At 45.4% G+C, this 27,633-nt stretch overlaps 1 protein-coding gene across 3 annotated transcripts; it reads right to left on the reverse strand.

Moving 5' to 3' along the window:
- Positions 1-2,941: 2,941 nt before the first annotated feature.
- POLR1B (RNA polymerase I subunit B) lies at positions 2,942-26,985 on the reverse strand. 3 transcript variants are annotated; one of them, XM_032652520.1, is made up of 16 exons: positions 26,672-26,797; positions 25,137-25,287; positions 22,877-23,044; positions 22,479-22,625; positions 20,921-21,053; positions 18,253-18,389; positions 17,125-17,348; positions 16,372-16,543; positions 13,229-13,400; positions 12,179-12,460; positions 10,946-11,079; positions 9,512-9,682; positions 8,562-8,718; positions 7,436-7,632; positions 6,547-6,800; positions 2,942-5,725 (listed from the first exon to the last, which is right to left on the reverse strand). In XM_032652520.1, exons 4-16 carry the CDS (start codon positions 22,551-22,553, stop codon positions 4,843-4,845), a joined length of 2,991 nt encoding a protein of 996 aa, XP_032508411.1. In that variant the 5' UTR covers positions 22,554-22,625; positions 22,877-23,044; positions 25,137-25,287; positions 26,672-26,797; the 3' UTR covers positions 2,942-4,842. The 3 variants fall into 3 exon arrangements, with proteins under 3 accessions (XP_032508411.1, XP_032508410.1, XP_032508412.1); XM_032652519.1 differs by lacking the exon at positions 25,137-25,287 and having other exon boundaries at positions 26,672-26,985; XM_032652521.1 differs by lacking the exon at positions 25,137-25,287 and having other exon boundaries at positions 20,967-21,053; positions 26,672-26,875.
- Positions 26,986-27,633: the final 648 nt, after the last annotated feature.

Consider the following 27,633-nt stretch of genomic DNA (forward strand, 5'->3'; position numbering starts at 1 on the left):
GCCAGCTTTCTTTAGTTGCAGCGAGTGGGGGCCACTCTTCATTGCGGTGCGCGGGCCTCTGACTGCAGTGGCCTCTCTTGTTGCAGAGCACAGGCTCTGGGCACACGGGCTTCAGCAGTTGTGGCACGCGGGCTTAGTTGCTGCGCGGCATGTGGGATCCTCTAAGACCGGGGCTTGAACCCACGTCCCCTGCATTGGTAGGCGGATTCGTAACCACTGCGCCACCAGGGAAGTTTTACTTGTTTAGATTCCACATATCAAGTAGATCATGCAGTGTTTGCTCGGTGAAATAAGCTAGACACAGGAAGACATAGCGCCTTCCAGGGAGCGCGTGTCAGAGTTGGTGAGGGGCAGGGTTGTATGATGGGAGCATGCACTTGTAGACTGACTCAGAGAGAGTTTTAGTTCAGGGCTTCGATCCCTGGCCAGACTGAGGGCCGTCACGGATGGCAGCACAGACATGACTTTGACCGGATGATCTCCGACCTGGCAGCAAAGTGAGTGCTGACCCTTGATCCCTCGAAGGGGCTGTGAGGCAGCCTGTGATGGTACCTGGGCGTACAGGTGGTTTCCTGACGGGGTGTTACGAGAAGGCTCTGTAGACCAGGAGGGGGTCTCTTGGTCCCACGGGCTCCTCTCCTCTCGGGTGGCTTCACCCACCACCCTCAACTCTTGGGCTTCCTTCTGTCTTTTCTGGAAGCTCCACACTCCTGATCTTAGGTTGTAGGGCATGCTGGAGGGGAGGCAACTCCTGAGGAGCCCCGCACACGTAAAGTCTCCCGGTGTGAGGACAGCGGTGAGCGGATACACCCTGCCAGCCACCTTCCACCTTTTCTCAGTGACGTGGAACTTCAGGGCCTCCCTCCTGTGGAAAGAGCGGCACGTGGCACAGGAAATGGTTAGAGGAAACCACGTACTCTGAGGGGGTCTCTTGCCCCCTTTTCTCCATCGTAGGCCCTTTAGTTTAAAAATCGGAACTGTGATAAATTCTGTCCTCAGTGGGGACGTCCCTGGTGGTCCATTCGTAAAGAATCCACCTTCCAATACAGGGGACGTGGGTTCGATTCCTGGTCAGGGAACTAAGATCCCACATGCCGCGGGGCAACTAAGCCTGCGTGCCGCAACTACTGAGCCTGCGTGCCACAACTAGAGAGCCCGTGCGCTGCAACTACAGAGCCCACACACATCAACTAGAGCCCGCGTGCCGCAGACCATAGAGCCTACGCACCCTGGAGCCCGCACGCCACTAGAGAGAAGCCCGAGCGCCGCAACAAAAAGATCCCGCTTGCCGCAACGAAGAGCCGACGCAGACAAAAAAAAAAAAACCTCCATCCTCGACTCCAGCTTCTGGATTCCAGCCGTTTGCCAGTCTAGGCAGGGCCGGGAGGCCTGGAGGAGGGTATACCTGCAGGTTCCTGCCGTGCTGTCAGGCCTGTATTAAGGTGCTGGGCAGGGGAGGTTTTGGGGAAGAGGTGGAAGCTGTGGCTGTGTCCTAGAGAAGCTACAGAAACAGCCTCCCTGAGTGATGGCAGGCACGCTGCAGGTGAGAGGAGGACGCGGTGCCCTCATGAGGTCGGACTCAGACTCTTCTGCCCCCTGGGAGCAGGGGAGCAGCTCCCTCCTGGGGACCAGTCTTAGGTCTAAGACCTCCGCAGCCCACCCAGTGCAACTCCTTTCCTCGTGCACTGGGCTGCTGGGGCTCCCGCGGGCCTGGCCCCCTCCTCAGCACTGCCTGAGCCCTCCTTACCCGCTGCAGGTTCACGGGGTGCGAGGCTTAGAAGAGGTGCAGTTTCATGAGCTGCAGCTGATGAATGGGTCCCAGCGCCCTCCTCCTTCCTCCAGGTCCTCCAGAGCTGTGGGCCAAAAGGAGGCCAGAGGAGGCGAACACAAACCGGTCACAGATGCAGGGCTTTTTTTTTTTTGGCCGTGCTGCAAGCCTTGCAAGATCTTAGTTCCCTAACCAGGGATTGAACCTGGGCCCTTGCTGGTGAAAGTGCAGAGTCCTAACCACTGGACCGCCAGGGAATTCCCCCTGCTTAGCCTTTAAAGTGCATTTGATGTTTCAAACAGAACTTGGCACCTCGTGGGAAGGAAAAAGGAAGCATGGGAAGGGTTAATTAGGTGGTTTGGTTCTCTGACAGCCTGTCTGGTCCCCTTCACCTCCCCCTCGCTGATCCCAATGGAGGTACCTAAATGTCACATTTAGAGCCCACGCTATTCAACGGTGTGCCCCACCAGGCACTGAGCTTCGGCTGCGTAAGTTTCCTGAGGTTGTTGAACAGTCTACCACAAACTAGGTAGGCAGAAACGTGTTCTCTCACAGTTCAGGCCGGAAGTCCCGAATCAAGGTGCTGGCAGGTTGATTCCTTCGGGAGACTGGGAGAATCTGTTCCAGGCCTGTTTCCAGCTTCTGGTGGTTGCCAGCGGTCCTTGGCCTTCCTCGGCTAGTAGACACACTGCAGTCCTGTGATGTGGCCTCTTTTACCACAAGACAGATGGGAAGGAGTCACAAGTGGTTTCTCATTAGTATCTTGACTGCCAGAGGGATTTAGTGCTGTGAATCTACCCCATAGATTTGTCTCTGTCTCCAAGTGGGCAGGGCCTGGAGGTCTGACTTCTAGCAGGACCCAGGGACGGATACTGCCAGGAACCAAAATCTGTCATTCAATTCTGTATTTACTTCTTTCATTTAAGGTACTCATAATAAATTCTTTAATTATGCAACACTTCATTCATGGTTATAAGTAACTTATTCAGTGTTACGTTTAGCTCTATCTTCCCACTGAAGGTACTTTTCTCCGCTTTTCATAGAGCTGCATAACATTACTTCAGTCTTTTGAGTATATTTTTCCTTTAAGTAGATTTTTTGCTTGTTCTCCTATTTATTCAGATTATATACCTATATATATTTACACATATGAATTGCATACACACGCACAGATCTTGTATATACCATTCTTACTTGAGCAAATACATTCATCTGGGCTCACCAACACTCCATTTACAGATACAAATCATCAGTGCTGCACATGGCAGTCTGTCTCAGCAGACACCCATGTGTTCTGCCAGCAATCCATTCACGGGGAAAACCTTTCAGGCTCATTTCTAAATCCTTCCTTTTAATAGGTACAATTGCTTATATTCTCATACTCCAGATACATCATCTGTGTTCACAAACACTTCATTTATAGATAGAAACACATCACTCATTAGATACACTTGTTGTTGTTATACCAACATTGAATTCAGAGATAAGTAACCTATCATTCAGTGTTGTGTACACCACTTTTCTTTGAGTGGATATATTCCTTTCCATTCTAACCACATTTTATTCCAGGGACGTACAATACGCATTGTACATAGGCGTTTTCTCTCTGTAGACACCTCCTCCTGTTTCTGTTTTCTACCAACGTTCCATGTATAGATATATCTTGCATCATTCTCTTTTGCGTATAAATCCTTTCAGTAGTTACATTCATTTAGATTCATAAACTTCATTCAGGGAGATATAAAAGTATAATTCAATTATGTATATGGAAATATCTTACGTTAATATATTATTTTTCTGCCAACGTTCCATTCATAGAGATACACGGCATATAACTGTGTGTATAGTTTTTCCCATTCTACAATAGTTTATCCTAAAAAATACCATTCATTCTTATGTTCAGGTGTTTCCTTTGAGTAGATAATTTTGTTTTATACAAACTGTGCATTCATAAATATACTGCATATCACTCCGTGTTGAGTACAGCTCTTTTTAGATACATTTTTGTTCTAGTCACATATAGAATTGTCTTGAGTTGTATTTTTCTGTGCGTTTTAGCAGCCATTCACTCATAAACATGTTACACACACCATTCAGTTTTATCGCTCTTTCCTTCAATAGATACATTATTTTTTGTTACACCAAGACCCAGTTTCTAGAGACACATATCGATCTTTTGAACAACTGTTTGTATGGGGCGATATATTCATCTGTGTTCTATCCATAGTCCATAGGGTAGATATCAAGTTCAGTGTTCTTACCGTAAAAACACCAAGAAACAAAACAAAAGCGACCACCCCCAGGAGCACAAGGAACCCTTTGGAGGTGACATTTATTACCATGATTGTGATCATTCACAAGTGTGTGCGTATGTTCAAACGCACCAAATTATATACATTAAATATGTGCAGTTTTTGGTATAACCATTACACCTCAGAAACGCTGCTAAAGGGCTTCCCTGGTGGCGCGGTGGTTGGGAGTCCGCCTGCCGATGCAGGGGACACGGGTTCGTGCCCCGGTCCGGGAGGATCCCGCGTGCCGCGGAGCGGCTGGGCCCGTGAGCCATGGCCGCTGAGCCTGCGCGTCCGGAGCCTGTGCTCCGCGACGGGAGAGGCCACAGCAGTGAGAGGCCCGCGTACCGCAAAAAAAAAAAAAAAACGCTGCTAAAAATTTTTCTACCTTTGTTTTTACTTTAAGAAAATACAAAATTACATATATATGGCTTACACTGTTTATTTCTATTGGACTGCTCTGCTCTATATGGACAAATAAATGTTTGAGTGTCACTGCCTGCTGAAAGCAGGATATGAAGAACCTGGGGGTGGAAAGGCTTTCCCCTGAATATCCTTCTATTTATCAGTGTATCACTTTTAAAGAGCAACAAATACACTGAAAGTCATCTTCAGCAGTTATTATACCAGAGCAACTCAGAAACTCTGCATTCTTAGTTGCCAGGTCTTGGCTGAGAACTCTTAACCTTGAAAAACTCGAGTAACTATTAACAGCTTCAATGAACTAAAGTTACATTTTGTTTTAATCTGATAGCAATCTTGACCCAAAAGGCCGGCGTCAAGTTAAACGATATCCAGTTTCACTTTGATGTTCATAGCTGCCAGTTCAGCTACAAAATACCGAAAGACGTAAGGCACGGAAACAGTGTCGATGGTGTCACTGCGGTTACACAGAGTACAGCTGTACTTCCTGTTGCGCATGGTGGACCACGATGGGGGTGGCTTCTCCAACAGCGGGGAGAGCAAACTACCACACTTCACACACACGTGGGCTACAGACCGATCCGAGCAGTTGAAGAGCCGGTCGTGAAGGAGAAAAGATGTACCATGAGCTAAAAGAGCATCCCGCTCCATCTCCCCAAAACGGATTCCACCCTGGACATTCCTTCCCCCGATAGGCTGGTTAGTGACTTTGTCTCTGGCTCCTGTTGTCCTCACTTGGAATTTGTCTGAGACCATGTGGCGTAAGCGTTGGTAATAAACCACACCTATGAAGATGTCTGCGTCCAGCTCTAGCCCACTGATGCCACTATACAACCTCTCAGTGCCATAGTAGTTGTAGCCAGCAGCCTTCAACATCTCACCAAAGTATTCCAGGGCCGAGTTCTCCTCTGAGAAGGTGAAGGGCGTAGCATCATGGCAGAGACCATGTAAAGCTGCAGACTTCCCTGCCATGCTCTCAATCAACATACCGATGGTCATGCGGGATGGAAAACCGTGAGGATTGAACAGAATGTCTGGAACCATCCCGCTCTCAGTGAATGGCATGTCCTCAACTGGCCACAGTCTGCTCAAGATGCCCTTCTGCCCGTGACGACTGGCAAATTTATCCCCGATAGTTGGGTTCCGAGGGACTCTCATCGTGATGCAAACACACTTGAATTTGCCATTTCCAGTGTCATTACTGCACACTTTGATGTTATCCACAATACAATTTTCCTTACTCCTAGGAAAAAATAAACCAGACAAAATGTCAAAATGTATAGAGATACTAAGTTTTACTGACATATTTAGCGCTTCATAAAGGATATGTGCAAAACTTATTCTCACCTCTATTCTCCAATGCAGATAGAGCTGGTATCCCTAAAAGCATTTATGAATAGGGCTACTGATTATGTTCACTAGAGAACTGTGTTCATCTGAAAGAATACTAGCAAGAAAGGCAGCTGAAGGCCTACTGCTGAAACCAATTTTACAGCTGTAAAATGAGCTTAAAATTTTATTTTTATTAAGAGGTATAATGAACTCAACATTTTAGCTGGGAAACATTACTAACAACATGTCCAAGAGAGATGCTCAAGTTTGAATAATATAGTTTTAAAATAAATCACAGATAAGTGATCAATTGTAGTAGACTGACAAGAAAAGTAGAAAAACAAAGGCAGTACAACAGACCACAGAACTTTGTCTCATTTAAGAAATGTCCATTCAGTTAATAACTAAGCTACCGCTTATATTTTCTCCAAAAATTCTCCTGTTGAAAAATAACTTGCATTGACCTCCAGCAATTTCACTCAGAAACAGCCTTTAAAAAACAGCACTGGTGGGCTTCCCTGGTGGCGCAGTGGCTGGGAGTCTGCCTGCCGATGCAGGGGACACGGGTTCGTGCCCCGGTCCGGGAAGATCCCACATGCCACGGAGCGGCTGGGCCCGTGAGCCATGGCCGCTAAGCCTGCGTGTCTGGAGCCTGTGCTCCGCAATGGGAGAGGCCCGTGTACCGGAAAAAAAAAAAAAAAAAAAAAAACAGCACTGGTTATGCGAACTTACTTATAGTACATCACAAAGCTTTCCCCGGTGTTGAGGTTTAGGTAGCTGTAATATGGATCTCCATACTGCAGTTGTGCTCCAATAAATGGCAATCCGTCATCATCCAACTTCTGCAGAATCCGTGGGTCACCAGGTTTGACTCCAAACACCAGACTGTCATCTCCTTGTTTGATTTTTTCAGACAGATCTATACACTCGGACTTGTAGACACTTCCATGGGCAAAGCCTCGTTCCCAAGAGGCCTTATTCACAATCTGTGAAGTCAAAGAATCATTAAGAGACTGAGACCAAATGAGAGTTTTCAAAATAAACCCGGTTAGAATTACAACTGGTTTAGGCATTTGATTTTAAAACTATCCACATTTCCTAAATCACCTATGCTACTAAAATCCAGACATAAGAAAGGTAGATATCTCCAAGACTACATTCATTTGACATCTACTCATACTATGCACCCAGATAGGCAGGCTACGTGCACATGAATATTTAGTGACATCCCTCAAGGCTTGTCACTTTTAACTTAGACCGGGAATTAACTATTTAACAGAAGAGCCACGCGCCACATACTAGGCACTTGGGCACACAAGAAATACTCCTTCAGTGATCTGATGGTAAACAAAAAAGTTAAAAACGAAAAAGGACGGAACTACATCTCCTGGTAAAACTTACCATGGGGGCTTCCCTGGTGGCGCTGTGGTTGGGAGTCCGCCTGCCGATGCAGGGGACACGGGTTCGTGCCCCAGTCTGGGAAGATCCCACATGCCGTGGAGCGGCTGGGCCCGTGAGCCATGGCCGCTGAGCCTGCGTGTCCGGGGCCAGTGCTCCGCAACGGGAGAGGCCACAGCTGTGAGAGGCCCGCATACCGCAAAAAAAAAAAAAAAAAACTTACCATGGCATCTTCCATATCATAGCCAGTGTAAGAAATAACAGCGACAATGGCATTTGTCCCAATTGGGTAGTTATCCATGTCATAATAATCATACATGTATGGTCTCACTAAAGGGCTCTGTGGAGTCTGAAGACGATACAGTTTATTATCTGACCGGTCTTGAAAAGTGAGGAGTGGAAAGCCCATAGTCTGCTTACCTACAAAGGGAAAAAAATTAGCATTTTGTTTTTTCCTCCTTGATTATAAAGGTGACATATAAAATTGGAAACTAAATATTCATCATAGGGGAATGAACAAATAAATTAGTCATGCTGGTTATATTTACTACGGACAAATACTTGGGGTGAAAATGAGGTAGACAAGTGTGTATCAACATGACCCATGAAAACAATGCTGAATGAGAAAAAGTACAGAATGACATTTAATATGATGCATTCATGTACATTTGCCACACATCCCAATTCTAGACCTAGTTTATGGACACACATGTAATAAAAGCATAAAAAGAGGATGTAAAGGATATACAAACTACAGGATATTACTACTACTGGGGGGAGAGATGGAGTGACAGTGACTACTATCTAAGTAGATTACTTTCTTACACACACACACACACACACAGTAAGATGTTGGTATTTGTAAACTGTGCATAGTGAGGTAGGTACAGGGGGCAGGTAAGACGCTTCTTTGTACTACTACCTTACAGTACAGAGAATCAATTCAAAACAAAATGATTTTAGGGCTTCCCTGGTGGCGCAGTGGTTGAGAGTCTGCCTGCCGACGCAGGGGACACGGGTTCGAGCCCCGGTCCGGGAGGATCCCACATGCCGTGGAGCAACTAAGCCCGTGCGCCACAACTGAGCCTGCGCTCTAGAGCCCGCGAGCCACAACTACTGAAGCCTGAGCGCCTAGAGCCTGTGCTCCACAACAAGAGAAACCACCACAATGAGAAGCCTGCACACTGCAACAAAGAGTAGCCCCTGCTCGCCGCAACTAGAGAAAGCCAGCGTGCAGCAACGAAGACCCAACGCAGCCAAAAATAAAAAATAATAAAATAAATAAATTTTAAAAAAACACTACAAGCCCTTTTCTTCTGTGACTACCACCACCTTCCCCTCCACCTTACCCATCTGGCACTGGTACATGTTTCTTGGACTTTGGTTGTGATCAGAGAAAGGGATGAAGTTGGCGATCACACTCAGCAGGCTGTGAGGGAAGAGCTCCTGGTGGGTGGTAACGCCAGCCAAAACCTCATCCTCAAAGACAGCAACGTTCATGAAGATCTTGAAAAGAGGAAGGACGAGGAAGTTCAACGTACAAAATAACTGTGACTGCTAACACGTATTAGCTCTATCTCTGAGAGTTTAGTTCTCACAGACTTGAAAGAAAAACTTCCCACCCAGTATCATGAACACTGAAGGGATCCAGTTAGAAATACCACATGCCTTACACACTTCATCCTAAATCTACCCTGGTCCAATTGTGAAGGGAGATAGGAAGGAGGAACATTTTTTTAAAGTAGCACAAAGCCCAGAGTTTCGCAACTGCAGAAATGTAGGCAAAGATTGAGAGCGGTTCTAACGGAATGTTTCAGTCTCACCACCCGAGGCAGAGCTGGCTGCCAAGGAACGTGGGGAGTTGAGCGGGACGGGAAAGGCAAGTAATGTGACTGCCAACCCTCTCTCAAGTTTGAAGAGCATGAAAACTGCTCCATGCTGGTCACAGAAGAGGCAGAAAATAAGCTTTGACTTTCTTTCAAATGCCCCAATTGTAATTATAACAGTAACACCTTTTTTTTTTTTTTTTTGCGATACACAGGCCTCTCACTGCTGTGGCCTCTCCCACCGCAGAGCACAGGCTCCGGACGCACAGGCTCAGCGGCCATGGCTCACGGGCCCAGCCACACCGCGGCATGTGGGATCTTCCCGGACCAGGGCACGAACCCGCATCCCCTGCATCGGCAGGCGGACTCTCAACCACTGCACCACCGGGAAGCCCCAGTAGCACTTTTAAAAAAGAAATAGTTACTAAGTCTCTGAAAGTTGCATACTATACAATCACACATAGTCTATGTACCTGTTCCATAGTTCCAATTAGTTCTTCTTTGCCCAATTCCAAGTTCTGCACAGGCCGCACCAGTCTACAAGGAGTGGTAAAAAGGTACAATCCTGGGTACAGACTTGGTTTTCCTGTCATGGGGACCAGGACCACCTCCATCCAGGGAGGAATTCTTTTTTCTCTCAAAACCTGTTCTCAAAAAAAAAAAAAGAGTTCAATTAAGAATAAATGAAGTATTTTACATCTATCTCCCCTGCCGCCCAGGAGGTGGGTATAGTGGAGAAGCATATCAAATGTGAAAAGCAACATCTTTAGAATTAAATCAGTTTTGCAGGTAACAAACCTAGTGCCCTGCCAGTCTCAACCCCACACAGATGGCCGTTCGCCCCATAACCAGAGTTGGCAAAAGCCCTACTTTCTTGGGGGCTCAGTCCCAGTATCAGGCAAACTGCGTACAACTGAGACTGGGGAAAAGGTAAACCAAGAATGTGTGTGTAGACATTCTAAATGAAATTCTATCCTCTGATGTCTACAACATGGATTACTGGGGACTTTCCTGGCGGTCCAGTGGCTAAGACTCTGAGCTCCCACTGCAGAGGGCTCAGGTTCGATCCCTGGTCAGGGAACTAGATCCCACATGCCACAAGTAAGAGGTCACATGCCGCAACTAAAAGATCCTGTATGCCGCAACGAAGATCCCGTGTGCCTCGACTAAGAACTGGCACAGCCAAATAAATAAATACTAAACCAATAAATAAATAAATAATATACAGATGACTGGTGTTATTTTAAAATGTATTCAGTGAAAAGGCGGCACATGGGATCTTCCCAAACCGGGGCACGAACCTGTGTCCCCTGCATCGGCAGGCGGACTCTCAACCACTGCACCACCAGGGAAGCCCTCTACTTAAAAAAAAATGTGTTTCAAGGGACTTCCCTGGTGGTCCAGTGGTTAAGACTCTGCGCTCCCAATGCAGGGAGCACGGATTCAATCCCTGGTTGGGGAACTAAGATCCACGTGATGTATGGAATGGCCTTTAAAAAAAAAAAAAGGTATCTCAAGACCCAGAAGGCAACAGGTTATGACTTATATCTTGTATAGTTCCAATATTACTTGAAATATTAAGTCCATATTTCAAGGTCCCCTATATGCCACTAGTACTTACCAAGAAAAAAAAAGTTAAAAGTGTGTTAGATTAGTAGACTAGGGCCTCAATGAAACCACCAAAAAAAAAAAAGTACAGGTCAAATACCTGTCACTGACCCTAACTGATGACGTCAGTACAAGGCAAGACGCTGCCACCAGAGGGAATGTATGGGCACTTTTGTAATTAGCTTCTGACCTCCAGACCCCTTGACACTCGAGAATGCCCTGGGGCTACCTCAACAACTAGAAAATGACTGAAAACCTAAGACGGAAGGGCAGAACAATTCACAGAGACTCAAGATCACCTTAAAATGTCGGAGAGAATCGGCAATGCCAGGAACAAGCTCCTTATCTGCCCAGCCAACCATGACACCGTCCAGCAGGACAGGGTAGCACTCGCTGTACGGCCGATGTGGAGCTCCATCAACTGGAGTGACGCCTGGTGAAGCGAGGAAACGGAATGATCACGTCAGGATGCTTTTCCCAACATTTAACTTTCCCTCCGCATTCAACAAGTGCTTCATCATTTTAGCTATCTAGTCATCCTGTCTCTAAACCGGAATGTTTTTGTATTGCCTGAGTAAATATCTAAATCATTTCGGCAAGGACCCCCCAAATCTACTGTCTCTAATTGCCGGTGAGGAGAGGAGCAGGGGGACAGGGGTTTAAGGGAGGCTTTTCCCTGTGCACCTTTTGTATTTTGATTTCTGAGCCATGTAAACATATTAACTTTTTTCCAAAAATCTAATTACCTTTGATCCTCATTGTTCACATATCACAAATCTGCCTGCTAGCTAAACTTTATTTGTAACCCCAATATCAATACTAGTGGCGCTTTTTTGATCATTTGAGGACATGCAGTGAAAATTTTGAATCGCCGGATACACGTGTTCCCAGCTGAGATCAAACCAGGTGACGTGCTGTCTGTTTCAGCTCATACTGTAAACAAGCGTCCTTTCCGCACTCTGTTCAGTGCCATATTTTTTGCATCTTTGTGCTTTTGCCGGTGATTCTGCTGTTTGTAATGGCCTTCAAGCACAGCGTGAAAGGCCGTGCTGAGCCTTATGGAAAAACGTGTTAGATAAGCTTATCGCTACAGTGCTGTTGGCTGAGAGCTCAATATTAATGAATCGACAATATACATTAAATAAGGCGTCTTTAAACAGAAACACACATAAAGCAAGACTATGTACCAGCTGATGAAAACGCTTTGACAAGAGGCTCAGAGGAACCTAATCTTTTGTTTCCCCAGGAACAACGGCTCAGTATCTGCTAATTCAGTGCCAGCGGTGACTTTACAGAAGTACTGCAAATACCAAGAATCGACTCTAATTAAATAGAGAACGCTCTTCCATGAGCCATCAACACCTTCTGAAGATAGCAAGTGCTTTACAAAATGTCACAGGTTATCCACAGTGTTTCACCCATCGCCCTTACAAGAATTCTCTGCTCAGCCCCCAAAGAAGCACAACTTAATAGCTTTGCACCTGTTAAAACCCACACAAGCAAACAAGACAAGACTGCTGTACACCACCTACCCAAGTTGCAGAGCAAAGCTGGAATAGATGCTGTATACACAAACTGTGTGACGACCTCACATATGGTGGTTAAGTGGTTCATCAGACCACAGGGCTCCCCATCGGGGGTGTGCACGGGGCAGAGGAAACCCCAGGACTCCGGCAGCAGCCTGCGTACTGTGGTGGTCCGCATCTTGGCAAAATCTGCCCCTCTGTGCACACAGCGGAAATGGGAGAGATAGCGTATGAAGTTCAGCTTGTCAGCCACAACACAAAGTCCGGAATCTTGCAGGAAGCCAAGACCTTAATAAAACAAATGTCATTGAAAATGGGCTAAACTTAAGGGGAAAAAAAAAGCCTATCTTTTACTGGAGGCTCTGATAAGATAAAACCTCAGAGTACGCTAGAGATCACAGAGTGGGTTATCACAAAGTTTACTCAGTCATCACGAAGTTTACTCAGCTCTGGTGAGGGGAAGAGCTTAAAAACATAGTAAAAATCCCCAGATTTCACAAACTGTATTAGCCTCGACTGTTTCTCCATCTCCTCTACACTATCTCCTTTGTGGGAAAACATTAAATGAGTAATAAAATAGCAAGTAATTGAATGGGATTCATCCAAGAGGGCTGGATAACACACAAGCATTTGTTAGCCCTTAAGGAATCTGCACCAGGATCATCTGTTTTAAAAAAAAAAAAGATTCTGGGCCCTCAATAACCACTTTTTAAAGTTTCCCAGTCATTCTAATACAACTGGTTTAGGGATGCGCATTCTAACAACCCTCCCAGACAACCCATCTAGTTAACAACCTTTCCTCAGAGATCTAAGCTTTCTTTGGTTTTCTAGAAAGAGGCACAGGAAATGCATTTGATCATTAAAATTAGGTTTCAACTATACAGACAGACTGTCAACAGCCCAATTATACACCTGTCAAAATTTACAACATGAAATCTGTCTTTAATGAGTAAGAAGTTCACTTTTGAAAAGAATCTCTCTCGGCAATATATAAATCTACATCAAGCAAATAATTTGAAAATCAAAAATATGTGAAGCCTCTCTATTTAATTTCACCTGTTTTAGAACGTAGATTCCCAGTAGCAAGAAGATATTCAAATGGTTTTGTAAGGTCTGTTCCCAGAGTAAAAATCTTCATCAAATTTTCAGTGTTTAAGGACACATTGGTCTTCTGGGCCTTCTTGTCTATAGCTATTTTAATAGATGCTAACCAAGCTTCCAATTTTTCCTGAAATAAGAAAGAATTTAAATTTTTAGGTATTTTAATTAGCACAAGTTGGATATTTACTCTTACATAACCTGCACATCCATAACAAAAGCCCACGAATTCATGCGTTTGACACGGAAAACTGCTAAACTATAAACCTGAAAAAACAGCTTTTCAAAGTACTATTACAGCTCAGGCATTTCTTAAGACAGAAGATACAGACTTCTGCAGTGCTGAGTTTCACCTTGGCACTGTGGACATCTGGCTGGATAGTTCTTTGTGACGAGGGGCTGTTCTGTGAGCTGTGGGATGTTACAGAAGCATCCCTGGCCCTTACCCACAAAAATGCCTCCAGACACTGTCAAAGGTCCCTTGGGGTGGAACAAAATCGCTCCCAGTCGAGATTATCCACACTAATGGAAAAGAACCAAAACTGGTTTGCTTGGGCCTTAGAAAAGTTTTTAATTCAAATGCTCTTATCAAACAATCGAAAGACCTTCAACCCCAGAAACAGGCAACAACAACAAAGCCCTGAGACAAAGCAGCAGCCCGCTGTCCCAAGAACAAAACAACTAAGAAGAGCCCCAAGTCCCCAAATGACACCCAACACACAGGACCCCTTACTGACAAGCCAGTAGGAAAGACTGACACGTTCTTCTCATATAAAAGTTGAAACATGATGGAAAAGGAAGAGAAAACAAAAGAGAAAAGAGGAAAGAAGTCAGAGATGAGGAACAGAGATGTGGGTAAAATGCTCTGGAACCGGAGACGGGGAGGCGGAAAGAGTGAGCTAAACTTTCCTCCTGGGTCAGAGGCCTGCCCGTGGTCTCTTCGAGGTTAGCTAGCATTTACTGGGCACGTACAACAAGCTGGCGCTCTGCATGGTTACTTCAGCCTCACAACAAACTTTTCCTCAGGAAGCACGGCATTACAGGACCTCTGAAAACCCGTGGGCCAAATGCATTTCAGTATTAAGAAATTTTTAGGCTTCCGAAAGGTGACGGGCACACAGACCTTTTATTACCTAATACCCATGATGGAGACTGAGGCACGGGCTCATAACCAAACACATTTCTACCCTGAAACACAAACTGTCATACAAAGTATAGCAAATGAAAGTTACAAACAGCCTCCTGTTGGTTCGGATCAGGTTTTGTCGCCAACTCTCATTGTTTTTTTTGGTTCTCATACTTTCTGGATCTGGAATTGCAGGCGAGCGATTGTGGACCTGTCTGTGCGGTCTACACACTCGGTCCAAGCGGAAGCAGGCGAGAGCCCTCCAGGAAGCCTTCCCATGAGGCTCACCGGCCTCTCTGGTAAAAGGGCTAACGTGGAGATGGGCGGACAAGCCTATGAAGAGCGACGCAGCACTGAGAAGGAAGTACAGCATCTCCCCAGCTGCTCTCACACTTCAGAGCGGAGTCGCTTCAGCGTCCCTCACTCCCCAACCCTGTTAAGCAGCCTCGGACCCCATCACAGGGACCTCAGTCTCTGGCAACACTCACTGAGATGGTTATACAAGCCTGTCATTCGTATCAGGTCACTGTCGTGAACCTTCTGAAGATTGCTTTCATGTCCCGAATTCAGAGGTTTAAAAGCTTGAGTATAACGGAGGCAAAGGTAAGGAAATCAGACACCTTTAAGCAATGAATTCTCTGAAAAAGTCCCAAGTTTCCTTTCCTCTGTTGCTGAAACAGGTCACCTTGGTAATGTCGTGGAACTGAAGATACTTCTAACATGGCCGGCTCGCAACGAACCCACGTGCTTCAGTTTCAGGAGGGGAATGTAAATTAGTCTTTAAAGGTGACTGAAACTTCTGTCTGATTTGAATTTTTATCAGGGACATTCTAGGCTACCAACATTTCTCAATCTAATTTTATAGACAGAGCAGACAGAAACAAAAGTTGTTACCTTCAAGTAAGAATTGAATTATTGACCAGATTAGGAACTTGGAGATTTTTACTTCAGTCCTCTCCATCTTCCCTGCCGTTGTTCTGTTATCTCTTAGATTAAATCCTCTTTAGGGATGATATTCAAAATATAAAATGCTACCAAGTCAACTTGCTTATAAAATTATCTTTGTGTCATGCCAACATTCTCTCCCAATACACACAGAGTTCTCATTATTTACAGTAATCACGTCCTATCCTGTCTCTGTGAACACTGCACTGGGGAGCCCAGAAGCACTGCTCCTAGGGGAAGTGCAGGGTTAGACTTCAGGGAGTCTCTGGTCATTGACAACATTTTCGTCAACTGATCGATACGTGACCTCGTTTTTTGTGTTTGTTGAGAGACACCTCAGTTTATACTGTTGATTCGTTACCACTGAGCTCAGAGCAAACAGCGCCGTAACTCATGCCTGAACAAAGCCTGTCAAGTGTTTTCTCCACAAGGAACGGCGCAGCCTTCTTACACTTGGGAACACTAGACGGTACTTCAGCACTGAGCCTGGGGGTCACTTTAAACAGCAAAATCACCAACAGAAAGCACAAAACTGTGACAAACATGGCAGTAGAGACCCTTGTTTACAGCTCATCAGACCTCAGCTGGGGCCATGAACATCAGGAAACTCCAGTTCTTTAGCACCTGTGCCTGTCTGCAAATGATCACGGGAGTGCTGACACTGCTGGCGTTCCAAATAAATTTTAGCGAGTAGGTGAATTCACAAGTACAGATTCTGTGAATAATGGGGACTGACTGGATGTATGTATATAGGCCATTTACACTTTATCATTAATGTTATGACCAAGATTTGATAGTCTTTATTTAGCTTCTATAAAAACATTAAAGAAATTTCTGAACCTGGCCAAGCTAAGATCTGTAAGTCCCTTACTGCTAAACAATCAAACAAACAAAAAGTAGAAAAAAAAAAAAGACTACATAAAATGCCCAAACTAGAAATTTTAAACATGCAGGAAACAATACTGCTGGAAATGGCCACGTCATCCCACAAGAGGTACGACTGCTCTGGGGTGAAGCAGCCTGCATTTACCTTCAGAAACATGAGGAAGAGCTGCCCGGGGGTCAGGACCTCTTGATTCACTAAACTGTCAGGATTCTCCTCCATGCACTCTCCTTTGGCTAAAGCAAAGAGCTTCCGGGTCATGAGACAAAGCACATAAAACTTTTCAGTGTTGGATTTCGAGTGGATACAGATGCACTGGCTGCCAAAAGAGAAAGAAAAAGCTTAAAACGATTCAGCCGCTGATACTACTCGATGTCCTACTGAATTCAGCTTCTCGGCTGCACTGGCCACTCCAATGCCCAGCACGTGGCTCGTGGATACAGGTCGGACAGCGCTGGTCTAGAGCAGGGCTCCTTTAATAACTACACAGCGGTTACAGAAGACCAAGTCCTAGCCTTGGGGAAATAAAGGGATGTGATGCCTGCAACTTTCAATGATGCAGGAAGAAAAACGCTGATGATATGCAGAGAATGCAACAAAGCAAAGTGGTAAAAATGTTAAGAACCAGTGAACGGGAGTGTCCAGTGTACAATTTTTGCAGCAATTCTGGGCGTCTGAAGTTATTTCACAAGTTTTAAAGTACAACAGAAGGTACGAAGCTACCAGAAAAAAAAAAGGCGAGGATGACTGCAGAAACAAAGCTGGGCCCTACTTTGCTAAGCCAGAACCCTACCCCCAGGGCCGTTCTGATTCCCAGATGACTCACCAGCCCCAGCGACAAGGAATCAATACAAGGAAGCATGGACACCGTCCACCCCCAATAAACAAAAGCACACATACCTGAAGAGAAACTCTGCAGCGTGTTCATTTGGGTACCAGTCGGGAAGACTGAGTTTGACTCTGAAGCGTTCACCCAGATAGCTAAGGACCTGTTTTTGTGTGGAACATCCCTCTTCCATTACAATCCTTAACATCTGAGAAACAGAGTTCCTAAAGAAAGAGTCATCTTCCTTTCCTTTGATGAGTTCCTGAAAAATCTGATAATCGGAAAAGCTGACAAGTGCCTAGAAAAGAAAAAAAGGTTCCTTTTTAAAACTGCTAATAACTAAACCATCTTAATCATTTAGTAACCATTCTGTTTTGTTTTGTTTTTTTTAATACCCGAGAAAAATTAGCACTCCGCTATCACTGAATCTAAGTGAGCTCTTCAAAATCAGGGCGATGCTTGTATGAGACACCAAGATGGTCCCATGATCCTCACCTCCCGGTACCCACAACCGTGGTCTCCTCCACACTGAGTCAGGGCTGGCCAGCGTGACCGATGGAACATGGTGGAAAAGCTGAAGCATGACTCTCAAGGCAGGGTCGTAAAGGGCACTCCAGCTCCCGCCTTGTTCTCCTGGCTAACTCTCTGGGGAAGACAGCTGCCTCAAAGCAGCCTGTGCAAAGGCCCACGTGGAGAGGAACTGAGACCTCCTGCCAACAGCCCACGGTGACTTGCCAGCCATGAGGGAACCGCCTCGGAAGGGGATCCTCCAGCCCCAGGCAAGCCTGCTAAACAGCAGCAGCCCCCGCTGACATCTCACGGCAACCTCCGGAGACCCTGGCCAGAACTGCCCAAATCTGGAGCCACTTCCAAACCCCTGACCACAGAAACTGTGAGAGAAATGTTTAGCGATGTTTTAGCCACTGCCTTTAAAGTTAACTTTTTTGTGTTGTTGGCCGCGCCATGTGGCTTGCAGGATCTTAGTTCCCCAACCAATGATCGAACCCAGGCCCTCGGCAATGAAAGCGAGGAGTCCTAACCATTGGACCACCAGGAAATTCCCTGAGGTAACTTATTATGGAGCAGTAGTAGATGCCAGCACAGCATGAACTCTGATGAGGACAACCTATATCCATCCTGCACAGGACACCACTTCCAATGACTCACTCCCTAACGAGAGAAGTATATTCAGTAAGTCACACCTTAAGTGCAAATCCCAAAGGAAAAAAAAACAGTTCTTTCCGGTAAATAAAGTTCAACATAACCGTGCCATTTTCCAAGTAGTGAAGGTTCATATTGACGGCGGAATGTTCTTCCCTCACACAGTGCATTGAAACTCCTATTTAAACAAACAGAGCAAACGGTCAGAAACTCAGCAACACTACCATTTAGCATGCATGGCTACAATTACAGACTGATTTTTAGCTCAATTGTAAGAATAAACTGTTTAACTATACAGGGCTCGTGAATGCAAAATGCTATCTTGTGAAGCCAGCCACTGTCACGGAGAGTGATCAAACAGAGGCCAGGTCGCCGTAAGCCAGAGACCGAGGGGAGTGCCACATACCCTGAACCAGAAGAGTTCCGAGGCCTGTACCTACACCTGGCCAAGTCAGCATCCTTCAGCACGGTAAGCAGTAACATAAATACATGTGTTCATTCAGTTTGAAAAAAAACTGAACACAGTAGAAAGGTTTCCCACTATGAAATTATAACACAGAAATGCTTAACAGAAAAACAAAACGTTATACATATAAGGGAGAAAAATATCAAAGACTGTTTGGATGCGTCTACTTTTTAATATCGGGTGGACCAACACGTGCCTTCGGTTTTTAAGTAAAAATAAAAGACGTATTTTTCATTTTCACCAAGAAATTTATTGAACAGTGTATTCACCCTTTTGCTCCACTACCTTCTGCCATTTTTCAGGCGACTTCATAATTCCATCTTCCCAAAACTTTTTATCTTTTTGAGCAAAGAACTGCTCCAGGTGCCTTTTGCAGTCTTCCAGGGAATTGAAATTTTTTCCATTAAGAGAATTTGGGGGCTTCCCTGGTGGCGCAGTGGTTAAGAATCCACCTGCCAATGCAGGGAACATGGGTTTGAGCCCTGGTCCAGGAAGATCCCACATGCCACGGAGCAACTAAGCCCCTGCGCCACAACTACTGAGCCTACGCTCTAGAGCCCGCGAGCCACAGCTACCGAGCCCACGTGCTACAACTACTGAAGGCTGCGTGCCTAGAGCCCATGCTCCGCAACAAGAGAAGCCACTGCAATGAGAATCCCGTGCACTGCAATGAAGAGTAGCCCCCGCTCGCCGCAGCTAGACAAAGCCCGCGCACCGCAACAAAGACCCAACGCAGCCAAAAATAAATAAATAAAATAAATTTATTTTAAAAAAAAAGCGAGAATTTTGTAAAGACCAAAGTAAATGGCAATCCGAAGGAGCAATGTGTCGTGAATACGGAGGGTGAATCAGAACTTCCCAGCCAAGCTATAACGGTTTTGCATGGTCATCAAAGAAACATGCGGTCTTACATTATCCTGATGGAAGACTATGTGTTTTCTGTTGACTAATTCCAGACGCTTTTTGTCCAGTGCCGCTTTCAGTTGGTCTAACTGGGAGCAGTACTTGTTGGAAACAATCGTTTGGTTTTCCGGAAGGAGATCATAATAGAGGACTCCTTTCCAATCCCACCATATACACAACATCACCTGTTTTGGATGAAGACTGGACTTTGGTGTGGTTGGTGGTGGTTGATTTCACTTGCCCCATGATCTCTTCTGTTCCACATTACTGTACAGTATCCACTTTTCATCGCCCATCACAATTTGTTTTACAAACGGAATGTTTTCATTACATTTCAGTAGAGAATCGCATGCAGAAATAAGGTCAAGAAAGTTTTTTTCGCTTAACTTACGTGGAACCCAAACATCAAACCGATTCACATAACCAAGCTGGTGCAAATGATTTTCAACACTTGATTTGGATATTTTGAGTATGTCAGCTACCTCCCGCGTGGCATAATGCTGATTTTTAAAGATTTATTTATTTTATTTATTAATTTTTGGCTGCCTTGGGTCTTCGTTGCTGTGCGCAGGCTTTCTCTAGTTGCGGCAAGTGGGGGCTACTCTTCGTTGTGGTGTGCAGGCTTCTTATTATGGTGGCTTCTCTTGTTGCAGAGCATGGACTCTAGGCTTCAGTAGTTGTGGGACGTGGGCTCGGTAGCTGTGGCTCGCGGGGTCCAGAGCACAGGCTCAGTAGTTGTGGCGCACGGGCTTAGTTGCTCCGTGGCATGTGGGATCTTCCCGGACCAGGGCTCAAACCCGTGTCCCCTGCATTGGCAGATGGATTCTTAATCACTGCGCCACCAGGGAAGTCCTATAACGTTAATTTTTCTCAATTAATGTCTCGATTTGATCGCTATCAGCTTCAACTGGTCTACCCGACTGTGGAGCGTCGTCCAGAGAAATCTCCAGCACGAAACTTTGCAAACCACTTTTGACACGTTCAATCAGTCATGGCACCTTCTCCACACACTGCACAAATTTTTTTTTGCGTTTCAGTTGCGTTCTTACCTTTCTTGAAATAATAAAACATAATATGCTGAAAAATGTTGATTTTTTTCTTTCATCTTGAATATTAAAATGGCTACACAAAAATTCACTAATTCTGATGTTCTTTTTTTAAATGCACGCTGATATGACAGCTGTCAAATACAATCTAACAAAATTGTTTCGAATGAAGTTAAAGACAGCTAACTGCTATTAGAGCATCTTACGGAAAAAAAGGAACGCACCTTTTGGCCGACCCAATAAAATAGCTTAAGTTTTTCTAAAAGAACATTCCAAAATATCACTACAACTTACCATACTGAGTATAGCCAGGCCCTCTGCTTTTCCATTTTGGTCTTACCATTGCGATGGGGAAATTTCTGCGAGGCATAATCAACATTCGGATGACTTTTTCGATGCCATTGATTATAAAATAGCCTCCCATTTCCTGCCAAAGAGACGAATTAAAATCTGTTAAACAAAGATATATAACCACCCGTAAACATGAAACTGACCAACCGCAATCAGCACCCTCATTCGTAGACAGATGTGCAGAAGAGGTGCACTCGGGCCAGAGGAACTGTGGATCCCTTGGAAACTGCAGACTTTATTAAGTCTTCTTAAGCACATTAAAAAGGCTGTAGAGACTTGGGAGAAAACTATGGAAGAAAATCATAGCACTTTCTTCTATCAGACCTGGACCTAACCAGCCTTTGTGTCCCTAAAATGACTGCAGTCTTCAAATGATGTTAAAAAACAAAAACAAGGGGGCTTCCCTGGTGGCGCAGTGGTTGGGAGTCCGCCTGCTGATGCAGGGGACGCGGGTTCGTGCCCCGGTCTGGGAAGATCCCACATGCCGCGGAGCGGCTGGGCCCGTGAGCCATGGCCGCTGAGCCTGCGCGTCCGGAGCCTGTGCTCCGCAATGGGAGAGGCCACAACGGTGAGAGGCCCGCGTACCGCAAAAAAAAACAACCAAAAACAAGCTACTCCAAAGAGAAGTCTAAAGATGAAAACAGTAATCGTTTAGCTTCCAGACAAATATGGTTTCTTGAATAAGTTTAAAAACTTTTGACTGTATGAAAGCTCTGGAAACCAGAAATTTGGATTAGCTAAATAGGAAAATATTTTTAATATTTAATTTTTAATAAGTTAATAGAACGTTTCTGTAATAAATAAGGAGCTACTATGAAGCAGGCATATCACGCTGAGTGTTCTATATCAGCATAACATTCAATCCCATAATAATGAGAGAGAGCTATATGCCCATTTTCAGAAGAGAAAACTGAGGCTCAGGGAGATTAAATTTCCCAAAGGTGCAGGACTGGTAAACGGAACAGCTGGGTGTCAAACCCAGATCTGCCACCAAAACCCTCTTCCCACCACACAACACAGCCCCCCTGTTGTAAGCAGAGTCTGCATGTCTTGATTACTTCAACTTAATACTGCAAAGCCACCTAACAGGGCTTGAATGGAAGGTATATGAAGCATTTAATACGTCCACAGAATCTGACTGTGGGTAAAGCAGACATGTGAGACAGATATGTGGGTTAAGACAGCTTTAAAAAAAAACAAATACGTATCTAAATATGTATCAGTTGGTAGGAAAAACCTACCTATTCTTTCCCCATAATAATCATATTCTCTAACTGGAGTGGTTTTTTTCATACATTGTCTCATCTGAGACTCATTATGAGGCCTATGCAGTGTGCAGACAAAACATCAATGCCCCACGTTACCTATCCAGAGACTGAAGCAGAGAAAGAAATCCGGACACCCCTCCCCCACTGCCGACAAGCTTCCCGTCCTCTCTCTCCCAGCTCAGGCGTTTTCTACTGTCACTTGGCCTTTGACTGCATGGGACCCCTGTAGGTACCTCTGCTTCCTCGTGGTGCTGGATGAGGGCTTTTGGAGGAAGGTTGTATAAGTTGCAAAGCTTGGATTTCACCATGATGGGAACATAGCCAAGAAACTGTTTAATGATTCCTTTTGAGATTCCATTCACTGCCCAGCTGATATCGGCCTAAATGAAAATAAGAGAGAGAAAAAAATTATTTCGTGAAAAAGGAAATATCCAGATCTACAAGAATGAGTATTTGAAAAGATTAAGGCAGAAGACCATACACTAAATGATTTTATGCTTTAGATTGAAAAGATGGGATCTCTTGGATGACAGCACTCAGAAAGTAGAATTCTGGTATAAACTGTGTTAGGCACCAGGCTTATTCTCAAAAATGTACAGTGTGCAAGTCATACACTGTCTCTTGTACTCACCGTCAGCTTTCCCCGGTAGGTGCTCCTTCGGCCCCGGCATTCTGCTGGATAAACATTGAGCTCTTTACAGATGCTCCCTTTTGGAACTGTGGGTGGACTGATGAGAGCATCCACAATAGTAAGAGAGATCCGCTCATCTTTGAAAGCAAATTCAAAGGGAGGGATGGCCTGAAACACAATTCACACTGTTAGCTGCTTGCATTTCCAAGGTATTTTTTCTCTAAGACTCTTTCAAATCCCACGTGTTCTATAAGCATTGATGGCTATAATGCTGATGTGACACATATGAAAAACAGCTAACGCTACATCCAGTCTACTCAGATCCTAAGTACCTAAAACTGTAATGCATTAACAAGATTTTTTTGACTGTCTACTACATGTCCGATTCTGTAGTAGGTTCTAGGGATACAGCTGTGTACAGAACAAAGCTGTTCTCTGAACCAAGTGCTTGACTTCTCTATTCTTATATATAATACACACACATCTATTCTTTTTCAGATTCTTTTCCATTATAGTTTATTATAAGATATAGAGTATAGTTAGTTCCCTGTGCTATACAGTAAGTCCTTGATATTTACCTAACTTATATATAGTAGTGTGTATATGTTAATCTCAAACTCCTAATTTCTCCCCCAACCCTCCCATTTGTACCTTGTACCCGCTGCATGCAAGACAAATGGGACTCCTGCCAACACAGCAAGGATACAGACACACCCTACTGATTTAGCAACAGACACTCTAATAATGCCATTCTTTAGGCTGATCTTTGTACATTTCATTCCACGGTGGCCTCACACTGAAGCCAGAGCCATGCAAGGGGTTGGTGGTGGTCATGGTGGTTCTTCCCCTTCCACAGCAGTTGCTTCTTTGTACCACTCCCCGGGGGGAGCGCTGCTGAACTGAGGAAGGGGCATCACTGAGTTCTCCTACGTATTAACTCTAAACAACCTCCTGGCCTTAGTGCTGAAATAGCAAGAATGCCAAAAATGGAGCTAAGAAGCAATTATACTCCAATAAAGATGTTAAAAAAAAAAAATGGAGCTAAGAATACGAGGGAGGTTCTTCCACCTCACGTGAGTTCAACTGACCTTTTCTAAACTTTAAAATTTTATCTAAAGCTGGTATTTTAGAATTCAGTATTTTATTCTAAAATAAAAATTTAACATATTTCCTATTTCAGGATAGACCATTAGTTTACAAAAGGAGATTAGAAGATTCACTTTCTCCAGCCATTTGCTACACTATCTATATCACAACGCAGCCAATTCTCATTATTCAAAATAGTTACAGCCCATAAAGTCACCACCAGCGCTGAATCAGTGAATTCTGAACCTCTGTTCTCAGGGGAAATACAAAGTTAGGTTCCTGCCAGTCTCTGATCACAGCATTTCATTAACTGATCAATACATAACCTTGCTTTATGTGGGTTTCTTTCTTTCTTTCTTTTTTTTTTTTTTAAAAACATTTATTTATTTTGGCTGCATCGGCTCTTAGCTGCGACACCCGGGATCTTTGTTGCAGCGTGGCAGCATGTTTAGTTGCAGCATGCGGGATCTTTAGTTGAAGCATGCATGTGGGATCTAGTTCCCTGACCAGGGATTGAACCTGGGCCCCCTGCATTGGGAGCGCAGAGTCTTACCCACTGGACCACCAGGGAATTCCCTTTATGTGTGTTTCTACTTAAGAACATCTTATTTAATACATACCGTGGTTTATTAACACTGAACTCACAGCCATCAGCACTAACTCATGACTAAACAAAGGTTTCTAATATACATTTTCTCTGAAGGCACATCACAGCCTTCTCACACTTAGCAACATTACACAGCACTTCAGCACTACGCATGATGTCTGTTTTAAACAGCAAAATCACCAACAAAAAGAACATAATAAGAACGTGAAAAACGGAAGAAACTTTGAAAAGAACACTTTGAACCTGCTGGAAAAAAATGAGCATATCTCTCCTACTATCTCATTATTTTTAGTATAAGAACTTGAAACAAGAAAGCAAGAGTGTCGCCTTATTGTACCTGAGTTGGGATGGCTGTACAATGGGCAACTCAAATTTTTTGTCCCTGCAGATGTTGGTGAGTACTGGTTTGGGGGTTACAGATAAACTTTAGCAAGTAGGCAATTCACAAATGTGACAGACATATCAACTTGCACTCACAGATGGAGGAATCTACTCCAAAGAAACTGGGCAAAACAAGATCTGATGAAGGCTATTTTCCCCTTGGTTTTGTAAACATTAGTCATTTACCTTACTGTGCTTTATGGAACAACATTTTCAAAAACTGAACTGCAGCGTCGTTATCTGGGTCAGATTTTCTTCGTGTATTTCAACCAAAACAACATATCAAAAGAGACTGACTATACAAGCAGAGTTGAGAATCCAGCTGTCTTCTAATAAGCTAAACATTAAAAAGATACACAAAAGTATCATTCATCTACTAATTTCATTTCTGCTTTAGAAAATATTTTTGATAAAAAGAGTTAATATAAAATTGGTCTATTTTTCAATGAATTAGTATTTTTAAGATTTCTCAATTTCAGTTTCCAATAGAGTAAACAAAAGCTCTTTGGGGATCACTCAAGAATTTTAAGAGTGGAAAGGGGTCCTGGGACCAAAAAGTTTGAGAACTGCTGGTCCACATATTGCCCATAAAAATCTCTTACGTACATGTGCTCCATCATTTTAGGTCAAACCTTCCTTGATCATCTCAACACCGTGCTCTTTTTCATTGTTTTCATAAACCCCAGGGCCAATTAACTTTTAAGTAGATGTATAATTTTTCTCATAGACGTGATACAATGAGTCCAGGCATGATAGAAATTATTATTTCCCATCAGACAAAAATAAAAATACCTTGTCTTCTGCAAACAGGTCAAGGAATAATTAAACTTCAGAGAAGCCTCAATGGCTCCGAATTATTTGCGGAATAGAGTTCAAGCATCAGAGACTGGCACAGCTCTCCACATTCTCTCCACCCCTCCCACCATGCAAGCCCTACCCAGCAAAAGCACAGGGTCGAGTCCCCTTGAGCTCTGCTCCTTCACTTCCCCTGGAGGGAACGCACTTTCCTCTTCAATTCGTGTACACCTGGACTAGCTGGACCTCCTCTGTGCTCCCGGAGTACCATGCGGCCGCCCCTTTGTCAGAGCAGTGCTCAAGTGTACCGGCACCGACTGCCTTCACAGTTCCACCTCCTCACCCAAAACATGACGCCAAGCAAGAACTGTCTCTTACAGGCCTGCCTCTCCCTCACCCTTAGAGCCCAGTGCCTGGAGACAAGGGGATGCTTACTAATGAGACCCTCTCCCCACCATCTTCACCTGAACTCTGGCACCATGACCCTCTAGACCAATCACTTTAATGTGGAACAAATGCTGTGTAATGATGGTACCAATCACTTCCTGTGGACCAAATGGTTCCTACGGAACCTCTCTTTTATGCCTCACTGATACTTTCCTTAACACAGACCCGCGCTGAGCCTAGCACGGTCAAGGAGTTACAACTATTTGAAATTACACTGCGACCTCCCAGCCCTCTCTCTGGGACCCCTGCCCCGCGGCATGTGCCCCATTCCCCTCGCCTCCTGGATCTCCCCGTCCCAGGCCCCGAGCCTCAATCACCTCTCCCCCGGCCCTCCTCCAACGCCTCACAAGCCCCCCACCCCTATCCTCGCCGGGCCCCCTCTCCTCCGCCCGCCTGGAGCAGAGGCTAGGGGCGCAGGCGAACCCAGAGCTGAGGGGAGCCTGGGTTCGCCTGGGTTCGCCTGAGGACGCCGCGCTCACCTGCACCGCGTGGCTGAGCCCCTCGCGCACAGCGTAGTTGAAGGACTCGACATGCGCCCGCGTCAGCGCCTGCAGCGCTGGCTTTTGCTGCTCCCGCGGGATCCCGTAAGCGGGGTCGGTCAAGTGCTTTAGGCTGGGCCCGCTGGGTAGGTGCCGCCACCGGCCGTCGGGATCCATGAGTCCGCCTGCACTCCGGATGCCAGCAACAGCTTCACACGCGCCGGAAAGCATGGCCGGCGCCGGGCGCCTTCGGCTTGCTGGGAAATGTAGTTCCTCTTTCTCCTCCGGCCCTGGGTCCTCCGATTTTACGGGGTCGACTTGAAACCAATACCGTGGAGCGAATGGGCCAGTTTAAATCTGTGCAGAGTCGGAGCGTGGGGGACTCGCCCGGCCTCCTCTCTTCCACCGCCCCCTCCCATATCCCCCTTCCGCGAGACGCCAAAGGCGGGAATCCGCTCCACGGGCAATTCCACGTGTGACCTCTTTGGCTCTCATTCGTGCTATTAGGGCCGGCCGAGAGCGGTGTTCAAAGATTTCCCTCTCTTCCCTTGACCGCTTTGCGATCCAGTGCTGATGCAGACCCTTGGGGTGACACCCAGCCGGAGTCTTGGCTTCAAGGAAAACGCCGTCGGGCACCAAACTGCTCTCTACCCAACTCTGAAGTCGAAGGCTCGTCACTGGGACGGTCAAGCGGTGGTCCGCCCTCTCTACCCACTCCCCGCGTCGTCTGGACTGAAGTCTTGAGCCGGGCGGGGCCGGCGGGGTGGGAAGGCGGGTGTCCGAGGGGCCTTGCAGCCTTAAGATCCTTTGAGAATCTGTAAGTCCTATGAAGTACTTATCTCCCCAGAATACGGACGTTATCAGGGACTGCCTGCAGCTGTCTTTCAACTTCGTCTTTGGTGTGTATGTGTGTGTGTGTCACAGCTCTCTTCTGTATTGAAGTATAATTGACATGCAATAAA

This window comes from Phocoena sinus, chromosome 13 (assembly GCF_008692025.1).
Source record: "Phocoena sinus isolate mPhoSin1 chromosome 13, mPhoSin1.pri, whole genome shotgun sequence".
NCBI lineage: Eukaryota > Metazoa > Chordata > Mammalia > Artiodactyla > Phocoenidae > Phocoena > Phocoena sinus.

What these genes read in the sequence shown, in the direction of transcription:
- POLR1B (XM_032652519.1), bottom strand. Translation starts at nt 26,902, where the DNA reads ATGCTTTCCGGCGCGTGTGAAGCTGTTGCTGGCATCCGGAGTGCAGGC. An exon ending in CTTTGGGATTTGCACTTAAG is followed by an intron (nt 17,349 to 18,252) that starts GTGTGACTTACT and finishes TTTCTTTTCTAG; the next exon opens with GCACTTGTCAGCTTTTCCGA. An exon ending in ATGATATGGAAGATGCCATG is followed by an intron (nt 6,801 to 7,435) that starts GTAAGTTTTTTT and finishes TTGACTTCACAG; the next exon opens with ATTGTGAATAAGGCCTCTTG.